The sequence below is a fragment of the Lottia gigantea genome (assembly GCF_000327385.1).
Source record: "Lottia gigantea unplaced genomic scaffold LOTGIsca_55, whole genome shotgun sequence".
Lineage (NCBI taxonomy): Eukaryota > Metazoa > Mollusca > Gastropoda > Lottiidae > Lottia > Lottia gigantea.
This window is the reverse complement of record NW_008709889.1, coordinates 326,812-339,903: the sequence shown is the minus strand read 5'-3', so window position 1 is coordinate 339,903 and position 13,092 is coordinate 326,812. Positions and strand designations below refer to the sequence as shown.

The following is a 13,092-nucleotide window of genomic DNA, read 5'->3' as shown; positions in this document are numbered from 1 at the left end:
ATGTTCACTAGCTTCATATAATCTCCTGATATACGATTCCACTGTTTCATCTTCATTTTGATTCATAGTATTAAATATTCCTCTTTCAAATATAATGTTTCTACTTGGAATGAAATAGTTATCATATTTTCCAATCACAGTATCATAATTATCTTTATCTTCTTCGGCATCAAATGTAAAAGTTTTAAATATTTTCTCAGTAGTTTCACCCATACAAAATATTAGAGCGCTTACTTGAATATCTCCATCTTCTTTATGTAATTTACTTCCGATTCTAAATCGACTAAAAGTTTGTTTCCATACTGGCCATTCACCAGGTTGATCAAAATGGAATTTCTCCGGTTGCTTCAGCTTTGCCATCCTTTATATTTTATAAGCACTATGAACCAATTGAATGTTCTATCCACAATATAAAATCCTTTTTGAACTAATTTAATGTTCCAACAACGATGATATGACGCAATCTAATAATGGTCACTTTCTAGCTCCAGCTTCTTCTCCTTTCTTTTATAAAATTAGAAAGTTCACTTCTGACACCATGTCGAATCACCAGAGGCCGACTGGCATTCGTTCATCAGGATGGAATGAAAACAGCTATTGCATTAATAAGATTTATATATAAGACATCAAGCACATGTTACATGACTAGCAAGGATGACTGCAAACTTTATAATACTAATACTGACCATGCATGCAATCTATAGTCTATATCAATATTCTATTTATAGCTATAGTCTTTATCAAACTAGTGTTCATATTCTCAACATGAGTCATTGCCCTTGTTCTTGAAAATGCGTTCAATTTTTAGCACATAAACACTCCAGAAGGCACAGTTCTTGACGGATTTTGATGAAACTTGGTAATATTTTTCAGTATCGCCTCAAAAGGTTCCAAAGAAGTGTATGTCTGAAGGTTGAATATATCATACCTGTAATTGTTACTGTCCTGCCAAATGTTTAAAATGCTTTAAAATCAAAGCTGCCAGTGGGCATATTACCTTGCCTGGCAAGCTATCTTTCTAAGAGGAACCACAATGGACCACAATGTAATGTGCTAACTTCACTTTTGTTCAGTGGATGTTCTTGTATAGTTGATTAATAAAAGATTTCTTAAAGAAGTTCTAAAATAAAGATACCAAAATCTATGTGAAATTGTGAATTGCCTGAAATTGTCTAAACACATCAGTCGCAGATGATAGGATGATAGATACTTAATATTTCATTGGTGTCTTGGGACTCGAGAGAGCTTAAACTTCATAGAGTGAAGTCTTATTCACCAGCAAAGCTATCAAACTCTTGGTAAGTAATAAATAAATATTATAAATTGGGGTGAACGAACTGGTTTTAAATTTTATTTTATAACAGACGTTTCAGTAGGCCTACATTAATATTTGTAATTGTAACAGTAATCAATAATTTCAAAGCATGTGAGGTACCCTTGAAAATGTGTGCACAAATATTAACAATATTCCCATGAACTGAAAGAAAACATGTTATAATAATGTATCTGTATCATGTCAACATGCTCTAGCGTAAATTTTTAAATGAAGATACTTATAACGACTCTATTAACGAACTTTCAGAGATCGTGCTGTTTGATAGCAATGTATAGAAACTTGTAGCACTTGACATAGAAGGCTCTCTAATACATGAATTATTAGTCCCCAGTGTGATTAATCTATAAATACATTAACCTGTTCAAATGTTTTACAAATACCTGATATTGATTTACCTCTCTGGCTTTAAATAACTTAGTAAATATGAAATTAATGTATTCCTCCTGTTCATTAAGTTTCCTTTCCTCGATCACATTAGGATCATTAATTGTATCATTGATATACCCCTATAGAGGCAAAATACATGGATACGCAAAAATTGTTGATGCATGTTGATAACAACACTTACAATGGCTACCAACAAAGTGTGGTTGCGTCTGCTCCAATTACATGTATGCAGAAAGGTAGGACGTAAAACTCCATTCATTTCATTTTCATTACCAATTGCATGTAAGTAAGATAGTCCACGCCCAATATGAGAATCCATTAAAGGAATTTTGCTTTCTCAAAGAGAATTTTAATGACAACCTTGTACATGGAAACTGAAACCAATTAGTATATAACAATATAAACTCGCGTCCATTGGACGAATTATTATTTTATATAGTTTCAGATCATAACAAAAGAAAAATAATAAAGCATTTGTTACACCCCATAGGCCTGTACATCGAGGAGAAGCCCTTTCCTGAAATCTTACTCAAAATTTGCTTCCATGTGTCCGTACGCTGATTCCGTAAGACCGTCAACTTAAACGGGAAACTGTGCGCAAACTAAGGCGGAGAAGAGAATCCCTCACACTAATGAATAATGATAAAAAGGCGTAGGCCTATAGATGATCCCCAGTTTTGGCGCCTTGCCAATTGTCCACAGCCGTCCGCTTACGGAGGTGTTGTGTTTAAGGCAAATTAAAGTGATACTACGTCTTAGAATGAATATAAAATTTAAGTTCCCGAAATGGTTAATATGAGTATATATTCATCAGTTAGCTTACCTGGTGTCATAAAGTTACAACATAATCTCTGTAAAATCTAGAAAATTGGAAAATTCATAAAACTATGTAATTATTGAAAAACGCTTAATGGTTATATTAAATGCTTTTCAATAGTTAATTGCATATTTATGGATAATTACTAATTAATATTTTTGGATTTATTGGATTATATTTTATGTTATTTATGACACAAGGTATATCTACTGCTGAATATATGCTCTTAATGGCCAAGTTTAAAATTCTTAAATTTTATGTTCATCCTAAGACGTAATATCACTTTAAAGCAAACATTTGGTTTTGGTAAGGATTTGGATAGGATTTACTATGGTCCGTTTTTATCGAGTTTGTGTTTGCGTAGACATGTAATCACGGCTCTTTATAACAAACAAAACCCATTCAGAATAAAGAACTTCTTTTTAAATCACGAAATAACAATTATTGATCAAATTTTTAATCTGAATAAGCAACAAAACAAAACAGAAAAATAACCTAGAAGATATTGTTAATATGTATTTGAAAACATCTTATCATCAAAAAAGAAAAAAGAAAGCAGATCTTCTAACTCATAGAAATGCCTGTCTGCCTCAGCTGATACATCAGAGTCATCAAGTTCACAAGATCGTTGATAAATTCAGACCATTCGCGTTTGAAAATAGTAATGCCTTTAACAAAGTATTAATAATGAAATAACCAAATCAATGCACTGCATACATTACATTATAAAATTATTTTTTTCTATGTCATAGCACCTATTTATCAACCTTGGGAAGTAGTAACCCATTCCAAATCCTGCAGTGCAACCTTAACATTGTATGGTGCAAGTGAAGAACTTGGTACCTGCATTATGTACAAGGTATTCGAATTTCAACAAAAATAAACAATTTCTTCATACAAGAAATAAAAGTGAGTTAAAAATGCAAATCTAGCTTTCACAATTGGTCATCAATCTTGCAGTATTCATTCATATAAAACTCTTATCGTCGTCTTTCATCCTTTACAGCTTGAAGTTCTTTAAGGGATATGTAACCATCGCCTGAAATTATAAATTATTACAATAGTTACTTCCCCTACATCTCCAAGTCCTGTTAAAAATATATGAGCAAAATTCCACCTTGGCATAGTGTACGTTTCGGAGAATAATGACTTCTTAACATTCATTTGGTTAACCTTTTCTCGGGGTCTATTTTACCCGTGGGTAAGTAAATAATCTTCAAAACAGCACTCAAATCGCACAATCCATACCTAATAATACCTCTTAACTAAAAATTATTCCAATGCTCAAATTGGGGTATCCGAGTTGTATCCTTGCTGATAATTTTTGATTTGTCAAGTATTCACCGTTCATCAAAATGGAGGCTCTTCGAAAGACGACTCGTTAAAATAACTGATAATTATAGTATAAGTACATGCTAAAATATCGACGGTAAGCTGTGAACAATTCCCGTTTTCTAGACCATTTACGATTTACTCCTGAAAATTCCCTTCAGTGCCCTTCAATTTCTGTTTTGGCACCCCTTAGACCACTGCTCCACAATCTTACTACATAATCATTCCAGGATATGTATCAGCGCCGTAACCAAGATATAAGATTCAGAGCATCGACTGATTATTCCTAATTAAAGTGTTCGATGTTATATTTAATTTACTAAGTACGTCAATATTCTTATTAACTTAGATATACAAATATTTCAAGTCATTCATTTATGTTGAACTGATGACTGAAGATCGGATGAATGAGACCTATCAAGTGATTACAACTTCTATACTGTATGGAAATCGTAGGTCCTATCATGTGATTGGAAAACTAAACACTTTTAGAAATTACATTCAATGTTGCAATGTTGTAAAGCTTAATGCTTAAATAACAAATAAATTCTAGCCGTACTATCACACGAAAATCCGGAAAGTACCATGTCGACGACACTTGCTTACTTGCTTACTTACTTGTGTTCACAGCTTACCATCGAAATTTCAGCCTTGATTGAAAATTACATTTACGACTCGCCTTTATCAAGACCTCGCCATAATGTAGAACGGTTAAGGACCAGATAATCAAAGGTAGCCTACTCTAAAGGATAAATAAGTGAAAGGGAAAAAGGGAATTTAAAGAAATATGCGCTTTTCGTATTGTTCTGATACATATGGATACTATTTACATAAACTTTTACTTCCTCATTTATAATTGATATACTTCCTCAAATGAATACGTCAATTTTGTTTTATTTTCCCTTATCTCGTGTTAGGTAAAAATGAAAATAATAGAAAGAATAGTTCAATTGCTGCTATCCCGATACATTGCCTAGCATGGATTCCGAGATGTTAGTGATACAAGTACTGAATGACCATTGCTGAACTAGAATTCAAATGACGGTTAATTACAAGGACGTCCGCTTGCTAAAAGTCAACTGCATCCAGAAAAGAAATATGTTTATTCGGTTGTTTCTGGTTACACTAAAATTCAGTCGACAGTTTTTCAGCGAAATTATAGAAATCGAATCTGATTCTATTTAATTTTCTAGTTGATCAGCACTAGTTTAGTTGTGGCAGAAACTGAGAGGAAATTGGATAACGAGATAATTTCAAATGTCTTAAAAAAGACAAGTTTGTCAGAAAAGGTCGTCTAGGAAAGACTTAGTTTGTTAAAAAATAATTTATCTCAATACAGAAGTAATTGTATCAAGTGTGGAAATGTATTTTATTCGTTTACCATCAGTTTCACTCCCATCTTCTTAATGTTTTCGAGATAGCTTACTGATCGTATCATAACGTTAGAAATGTCACCCATTCGAGACAAAATGTTTCAAAGCATGTTAACTATCTATTAAATCCCAACTTTTAATATTAATATAGAGGACCATACCATTTCACATAACAGACCGAGACTATTGAGTAGAGTGGACTAATCGGTAACAATTAGTGCTTGCTAAAAATCAAAGCCAAACTTTGTATTTGAAATAAAATGCTTTGAACTATGAAAATTAGAACATTTAACTGTTGTATTACATTACCCTATTTAAAAAAAATCCCTGGTCAAAATAGGTTGATAAAAAAACCTCGCCCCCGTACTATTAAGATAGCATGCTCAAGAACTGTTTCGATTTTGAATCCATAAAGATTGATTTGTAATGCAAATTTATCTGCTATTGTTACTAAAAGTATATAGTGTCACTAAATTCCCTTGCCGGATTTAAACAAGAACTCTGTTTACAAATCATAAAAACTATCATCAAGAGAACAATGTATCCTTTCCCGACAATACAAACTCAAGTAGACGATCACTTTATTCAATTTACCATACATTATGTTATTAAATATAATTCAGTATAATGGACTGTTAATAGACGAGTCCCAGAAGATTTAAATCAACAATATTTTCATTGAAAACATATTTCTTACTATTTGTCATTCATTCAATATCAATCAGATGTCTATTATTATAACAGTATGGTCAACGCTCAAGAGAGAAAACCAGCCAAATTATTTCGAATATCATACAGAGTGAAATATTTGTGTATCATAGTAAATATCGTGTATTGCTGAATCATCGGAAACCTAGTCACAAATACTACATTTCAGGTAACGAGGGACCGTCTTTTAATGCCAACAATGCTAAACTAAAAGGTGATTTAAGGTCGATATAAGCTGAAGGGACAGTCGACAACACATTACAGATTATAACGAATAACAAATTCATTAAATCGGCAATAACCATTAACAATTGATATTCATTCTTTATGTAAAGAGACTGTCGAGATCTAGACAGATAACCAAATGTACACCTATAAACTATTACAAGTATTAGTCAATGCTTTCATCTATCTATTCTCCCACTAATCTATCCGACATAAAAAACGTATTAGGATGTTAAATTCTTTAGAACGAATGGACAAATCAGTCGCCCACTGATCTAATATGAACGGATTAATTTGTTGTATATTGCAGCGAGGATTTAAAACTCGTGTTAAGAATGTAAGGATGTTACAGATAAAAACACACATCAAACGTCTGTAACATAATTTCGTATCTTTTAACCGAAAAGAGGGGAGAAAAAGATTTCAGTTTTAATTTTAAGTCTTGGTGATTTTTTTCCGCGGATTACAAAAAAATGACCATCATAGTGGCTGGTCTCTGACAATCATCATGGTTTTTTACTTATCTATGGCTGATAATTTTTTCACACATTATTATATGGTTATCAGTTTTTGACAATATATTTTATTTTCTGAAAAATGTGACAACGCTGGTATAAAGTTTTAAGACAGATTTAAGCTCGCCTGCATGGCTATCCGCCAATTACACGGAGCATGCCGCAATTTTATCCAACTCGCTAAGCAGCCTCCAATCTATTTTTCTCACCCCTTCTAATTGCAGGTCAGAAGTTATCGCCGAAATAAGAAGAATGATCCACAACTACCAAACCAACAACAACCACAAGATCGAAATAGTATGGGTCCAACCGCATGTCTCCATCCCTGGCAATGATCAAGCAGACCGTTGTGCCAAGGAAAGTCTGAGTTTGGGTGATACCAACCTTAAGCTCGCCTAATCACTTTTAACACGTGAAAGCTTTAGTTGGATATTTGACTAGCAGATTAATGGTGTGATCAATGAAATTACAATAGGTTAGATGTTTGCAAAACTGATTTACAAGTTTACATATTTCCACTATCTGGATATTTATAGCAATCGTCCCTTTCCATGTCTTTTGTTGAGGGAAACATTTCCAATGATATATGTATTTAAAGGTATCTGTTATCTCAAATATTTTTCTATTAAAGGTAACAAATTTTACTGATAATCGGTAGGATCAAGAACTTAATTCTAGATTATAATAATAATATAATTATTATAAACTGAGAGAGACTGAACACAACTTTGATGTAGATGCAATTATTTAATTGTTTCAGTCAAGCATCATAATTTCCCCTAAAGAATTTTGGTAATTACGAATATAATATAGAATTGAACAAAGATATTCATGCACATTCGGGTCAAATTCAGTGGTAGAATTAGTAGTAATTATCAACAACTACCGAACAAACATTGCTGAATCATCCAATTAATTCATTTCCTACTACGACTCGTAACATTCACCTCGTCCGAAGGTCCATCAATCCGAAAAAAAAAAATCACAAACTCCCTGCCTAACATTGTAATCACACCATGCCCCTCCCTAAAATGAGAAATTAGGCCCTCTACCGTTCGTTTGCCTACGGCCCAACAAGTCCAAAATCCACCACAGAATATCAACATCTGCTGGCTGTAAGCGGACGTGAACTTGTTATTTTTGAATCAAACAACCTGTATTCACAACTAATTATCTGAATTCAAAATAAAGAGAATGTGCTCGGAGCTGCAAACATATCTTTGCTAGGCTATAAACTATTTATACGTCGATTAAAAATGATAATGGAGTGATAAATCGTTTGCATTATGTTTGTAAAAATATTAGTGACGTGTCATGGAAAGTCACACATGACTAAAAAAAAGTTATATCCATATAAAACCATCAAATATTTATACTTAATATTGTTGCTATCACTTTCACTATCTATTATTTATGTAAACTTTTTCATATAAAGGTCTATTTTGGTCGATATGAAATCGTTCACATTTGAACTGATGAAACAAAAAGAATATATTATAATATTGACACTTAATATAATAATAATGATTATAAATTTGGTTCGTGCCACTTCAGGTTCCCATGTCTGAAAAAATCTCAGGTAGATGTCATTTGAAGTGGGTGGGTTAAAATTGCTATTGAAACATTTTACACGTGGGCTATCGTCATAAATATAAAATCATACAGTTTAGACATGACCTTTCCTAATGAAGGTTTATCTTAAAATAAATGGACAGATCGTTTTCAATTCAAAGCTCAAATTAGCAGGGAGGTCTATCCTCAGGCAACTTCCGATGACCTTATGTCCAAGAGCTAAGTCTGTATCTTTTCAATAAGGAAACCGAAGATTTCAGTCACAAAGGATCTTAAGAATGGGACACAGCGTGATCATCGAAGAACAGTTTCGTAAATATGTCGATAATTAGGGAATTGACTTTGAATAGACAAATAATATCATATCTTAATGAAGGTGTTCATCCAATTCAAGACAGTAAGTGTCATAACCATGTAGGGAAAGCTTGCAGTTAAGCTATTCCAGAAAACGTTTGTCAAGTAATAAATACTTCCGAATTGGCTCAAATAAATAACCTGAAATTCCATCATTGCATTTTTTACTCTACTGGACGAGTGTAACACGAATCTCCTTTTTAACGGTAATTTTTCTTCCAAGAGATGAAAAAAACATTTCAACTAACTATAATAAGTACATTTTAGCAATAATTGTAATACTTCAAGGTCTTGATCCTCGTATTCTAAAAAAATACCAATTGTGATTGCTGTAGTCTACATCATTAACTAAAGCCTTGTTTCCTTTTTATCGGCAATGTCTGGGTATTTTAATATCTCATTACATACATTGTTAATTTGATTATGTTCATATTATAGAAATATCGGTGTAAAGGTCAATGTTATTTTTAAAAAGAAAATTATTTTTAGGTGATGATAATGTGATTTACACTTGCGCCTGTTTCTATGGTTTCTATGGTTGATACTGCCCCCTGTATGATGCTTATATGGGGGCCGCGGTGGCTCAGTGAGTTGCTAACCTAAAGGTCTAGGGTTCAATCCCGGCATAGTTCGAGATGATACCTTCGGATTTTTCAACCCGGTTTCCCCCTGTCAGTGACGTAGGTAAAAAGGGCTGACATGGAAAAAGCGTCTAATCGTTCGGATGGGACAATAAAGCGAGGTCCCGTGTGCTACAGGCTGAACATTAAAGATCCCACAACAGCTAGAAATCGAAAAAGAGCATGCTACTACCGCTGTCCTAGCAAAATTTCCCTCATTGTATCCTGCATGGCGTTGCCCGTCTTTATTAGCCCACATCGTGAAGAAAAGTAGCCGTAAAGTTCCATTCATTTCATTTTTTGTATGATGCTTGTGTAGCCCAGTCAAGCGTGACAAATTTGATGACGGTCTAGTATAGTGTTTACATGTTTGTCTAGAATGCCTGATATCGTCAAGTATCGATTCACCCACCCATCGAAAAATCATGTACTATACTATGTTCTATTACTGCATTCCAGATCATTTGATTCCATGTTTTAAGCAATACTAGCAGATTTGCACAAATAAATGAGCGGTCTCTTTGGAATAAACAACATGGAACCAATTAGTCATCTTATTTACTTATTGAGCTACTTATCAGTAGACAGTAACAGAATTGGTGTTACCTACCGTTTGTATCCATGAGATGACTTATAACAGGAGAAAGTAAAAACTGGTTATCCATAATCACATCGGCCATTTCATCTACCGTTATTTTATCACTGCAAAGATAAAAAATTATAATTTTTGGTAACGATTTTGTAAATGGGTAGTTGAAGAAGATGGTCTGGAAAAAATACAATATGTCACTCCAGTGAGAGTTCTTATGTCTATGATTCATTAAATTTGTTGGTGGCAAAAGTTTAGATCTGAAGGAGATATCCAACTTTTGGAATTGATGATGGTCTTTCCCAGATATTGTACAAACCGGTAGTATCAGTTCGATTAACTAATTAACTATTAACGTTATATTTTTCACTGTTTGGTGTATTTAATATGTTGTAGACAACAAGGGAGTCGATTCACGTAAAATAACGTAGATTAACAGGGCGTTAATAACATTTTATCATGGTCTACGGAACAAGCAAGTTTCAACGCTTCAATGATTGACCATTATTGACCTATTACTCATGCTATCGTTTCTGATAGAAAAAAGACATAGAAAAATATACCTGTCAGTTTTTGGCAGCAGTTAATTTTGTTTTTAGGTATCGACAAGATTCTTATTTCTACAGCACAAAACAGAACAACGATCTGTATAATCGATATTATCTGTTGTTTTCATCATAGACTAATTCACTTCCATTCTGAGAATAACAATTTACTTGCAGCACCTTTTATAAAATAAATCTTAAGTTTAAATGCCTATATCCTTTCAATTTAGTGCTACAAGTCTATCAAATACATACCTTTTAATAAGATTCAGGAAATCTAGGAGATCCATTTCATCGTTGACAATAACATCTTCATCTTCTTCGGTTTCAGGCACTCCTTCCATAACCGATCTTTTCCCAAATATTGCAGGCATTCTGTTCAATCTAGATCTTTTCCCAAAATATGTTGGCATTCTATTCAATTTGGAACGTTTTCCGAATATAGCTGGCATGCGATTTAGGCGAGATCTTTTGCCGAATATAGCTGGCATCCTATTAAGTCGAGAACGCTTACCGAACACAGCTGGCATTCTATTAAGCCTTGACCTTTTACCGAATATGGCAGGCATTCGGTTGATCCGAGAACGTTTACTTTCTAGATTTAAATCGTCCAAGTCCTCTGAGTTTTCAAAATTGTGTCTTTTAGAAATTTCGTCGTTTGATAATCTATCTAAGTCGACTAAATCTGTCACCAAACTAGTTCCGGTCTCTCGGCTCATCTGATCACATTTGATGACCGCTATAAGAAGAGCACATACAAGTCCTATGTCAATCCTGGCCATTTTCTGTTATTGTAGACCTGAAAATAGAAGTTGTAATTACAGTTTTAAACACTGATAAAATATTTAAGAAAATCAATTATATCTTAACTGTTAATCATAGATGCATTCTTTCACAGCTTACACCTCTCTCTTTGGATATATTATGATAAAAAAGGCAACTATTGAGTTGATAATCCAGTTTTGCATAATGATAAGATAAGATAAGACGAGATCAAACGAGAGTAAAAATACACAAAATATTAGTTCATGATTATGGAAGTATTAGATGTTCTCCCTGCGCAGATTTTAGATAAAAATTCATTCTTATGGCTCTTTTTGGTGTGAATGTATTCGCTTGGTTTAATCAATTATCTTTTACACTTCACTTAGTGTCTGACAAGTGGACAGATCTTAATTATGAGCATATTGCGCCCAGAATAACCCCAAATTCGCGCAAATCAACCCTAATTTTCCACCTTTTCCCAGACCAGAAAGTCGTATGTACTACGGCAGCAACGATGACTATTACAAAAACACTTGCTTTCGCCATTTTAAGTTAAATGAGACTATACACTTTTTACACAAAAGTTATGGTATTTCCTAACGCATGATGAAGGAAAGTTATTTTCCTTTTTCTATTTTTCCACGATGGTGCAGAAATTTCAAAATGATATTGAAAATGTTCAATGACACATTTAAGGCAAAGGTGATTAAGTAACTATACCATATGCACATACTTGCCAACTTAAGCTCTAACAGTATCGATTTACGTAATAGATAACTTTTGTTGGACACCTTTCCTAAATGAGATCTAGTTACCTTGAACACATTGCTAGAGACGTCGGGTCTTATGATTCTTATACTTTAACGATCGAACCATTATGGTTAGCAAACTTACTATGGATTAGAAAATATAAAAGAAAGTTTACCTTACTTTTAAGTTAAATATCACAAAATAATAATCCAACACAAAAATACCAATAGTACTACGAAACTAAATAACTTTCAAACAAACTGGTAAACGCCTTTCTGCCAGTATATATCTTTGTTTAAAGCACTTGGGTCGTATTGTCAAAAACACTAGTTTTAATCGGTAAAAAACTCGGAACCCTTGTGATAGTTCGAATCCCTAGTGTTGTGCTAATAATAACGATTTACGATGCTTTTGGCACATTATCGTTTGAATTAATATCTCAGTACATCTTCAGAGAGTAGAATTTATCGATTTAAGTCAGAAGGCGGTATAAGAGGAGTTTTATATCTTTAAGACCTCGTTTTCGTTGACTTGACATGTAAATGACGGGACGTTCCGGAAAGTGGTTTAGCGTCACGTCTTTAATTTACGTCGTTTTTTGTTCTCCCGCCCACACCACTTCTCTCGCTGCCCGTCATTCTACAGTTCACATTTTCCAATGATTTATTCTTAATCAAAAAGCTATATATAAAATTTCAATTTTATGTAATGAAAAGCAAAAGTATGAACCATAAAGAAATTTCATCAACTATGATTCACAATAATTAACAAGTCCGTATGTCATATTTACAAATATAACTCAGGCGGTTTCCAAAATGCATTCCAGACAGCAGTATATAGTCCCTTGAGTGATTATAGTATCTGAGTCTAGAAGAGTGTGTGCCGTGATGATAGAAATGGGATACATGAAAGTGTTATTGTGTAACGTGTATATGCCTTGTGCTAATTCTAATGAACATGAATTTGACAATACTTTAAATGAAATAGGAAAACTTATATATGAATCAGATACGGATTATATTGTAGTGGGTGGGGACTTTAATGCAGACTTATCTAGAACAACCTCGTACCATACAATCCGTCTGAAGGCGTTTTGTTCATGACATACACTGGACTTTGCTCAAAAACATGATAATTCTAATGTTGAATATACTTTTTTAAAGTAAAATAAATGGGGATTAGAGTACTCTAGATCACTTCCTCT

At 33.4% G+C, this 13,092-nt stretch overlaps 1 protein-coding gene across 1 annotated transcript; it reads right to left on the bottom strand.

Moving 5' to 3' along the window:
- Positions 1 to 3,520: 3,520 nt before the first annotated feature.
- Positions 3,521 to 12,200, bottom strand: LOTGIDRAFT_234765 (hypothetical protein; the record flags this gene model as incomplete). Its single annotated transcript, XM_009063037.1, has 4 exons — positions 12,064 to 12,200; positions 10,629 to 11,172; positions 9,850 to 9,941; positions 3,521 to 3,579 (listed from the first exon to the last, which is right to left on the bottom strand). Exons 2-4 carry the CDS (start codon positions 11,153 to 11,155, stop codon positions 3,521 to 3,523), a joined length of 678 nt encoding a protein of 225 aa, XP_009061285.1. The 5' UTR covers positions 11,156 to 11,172; positions 12,064 to 12,200.
- Between the last annotated feature and the right edge of the window lie 892 nt (positions 12,201 to 13,092).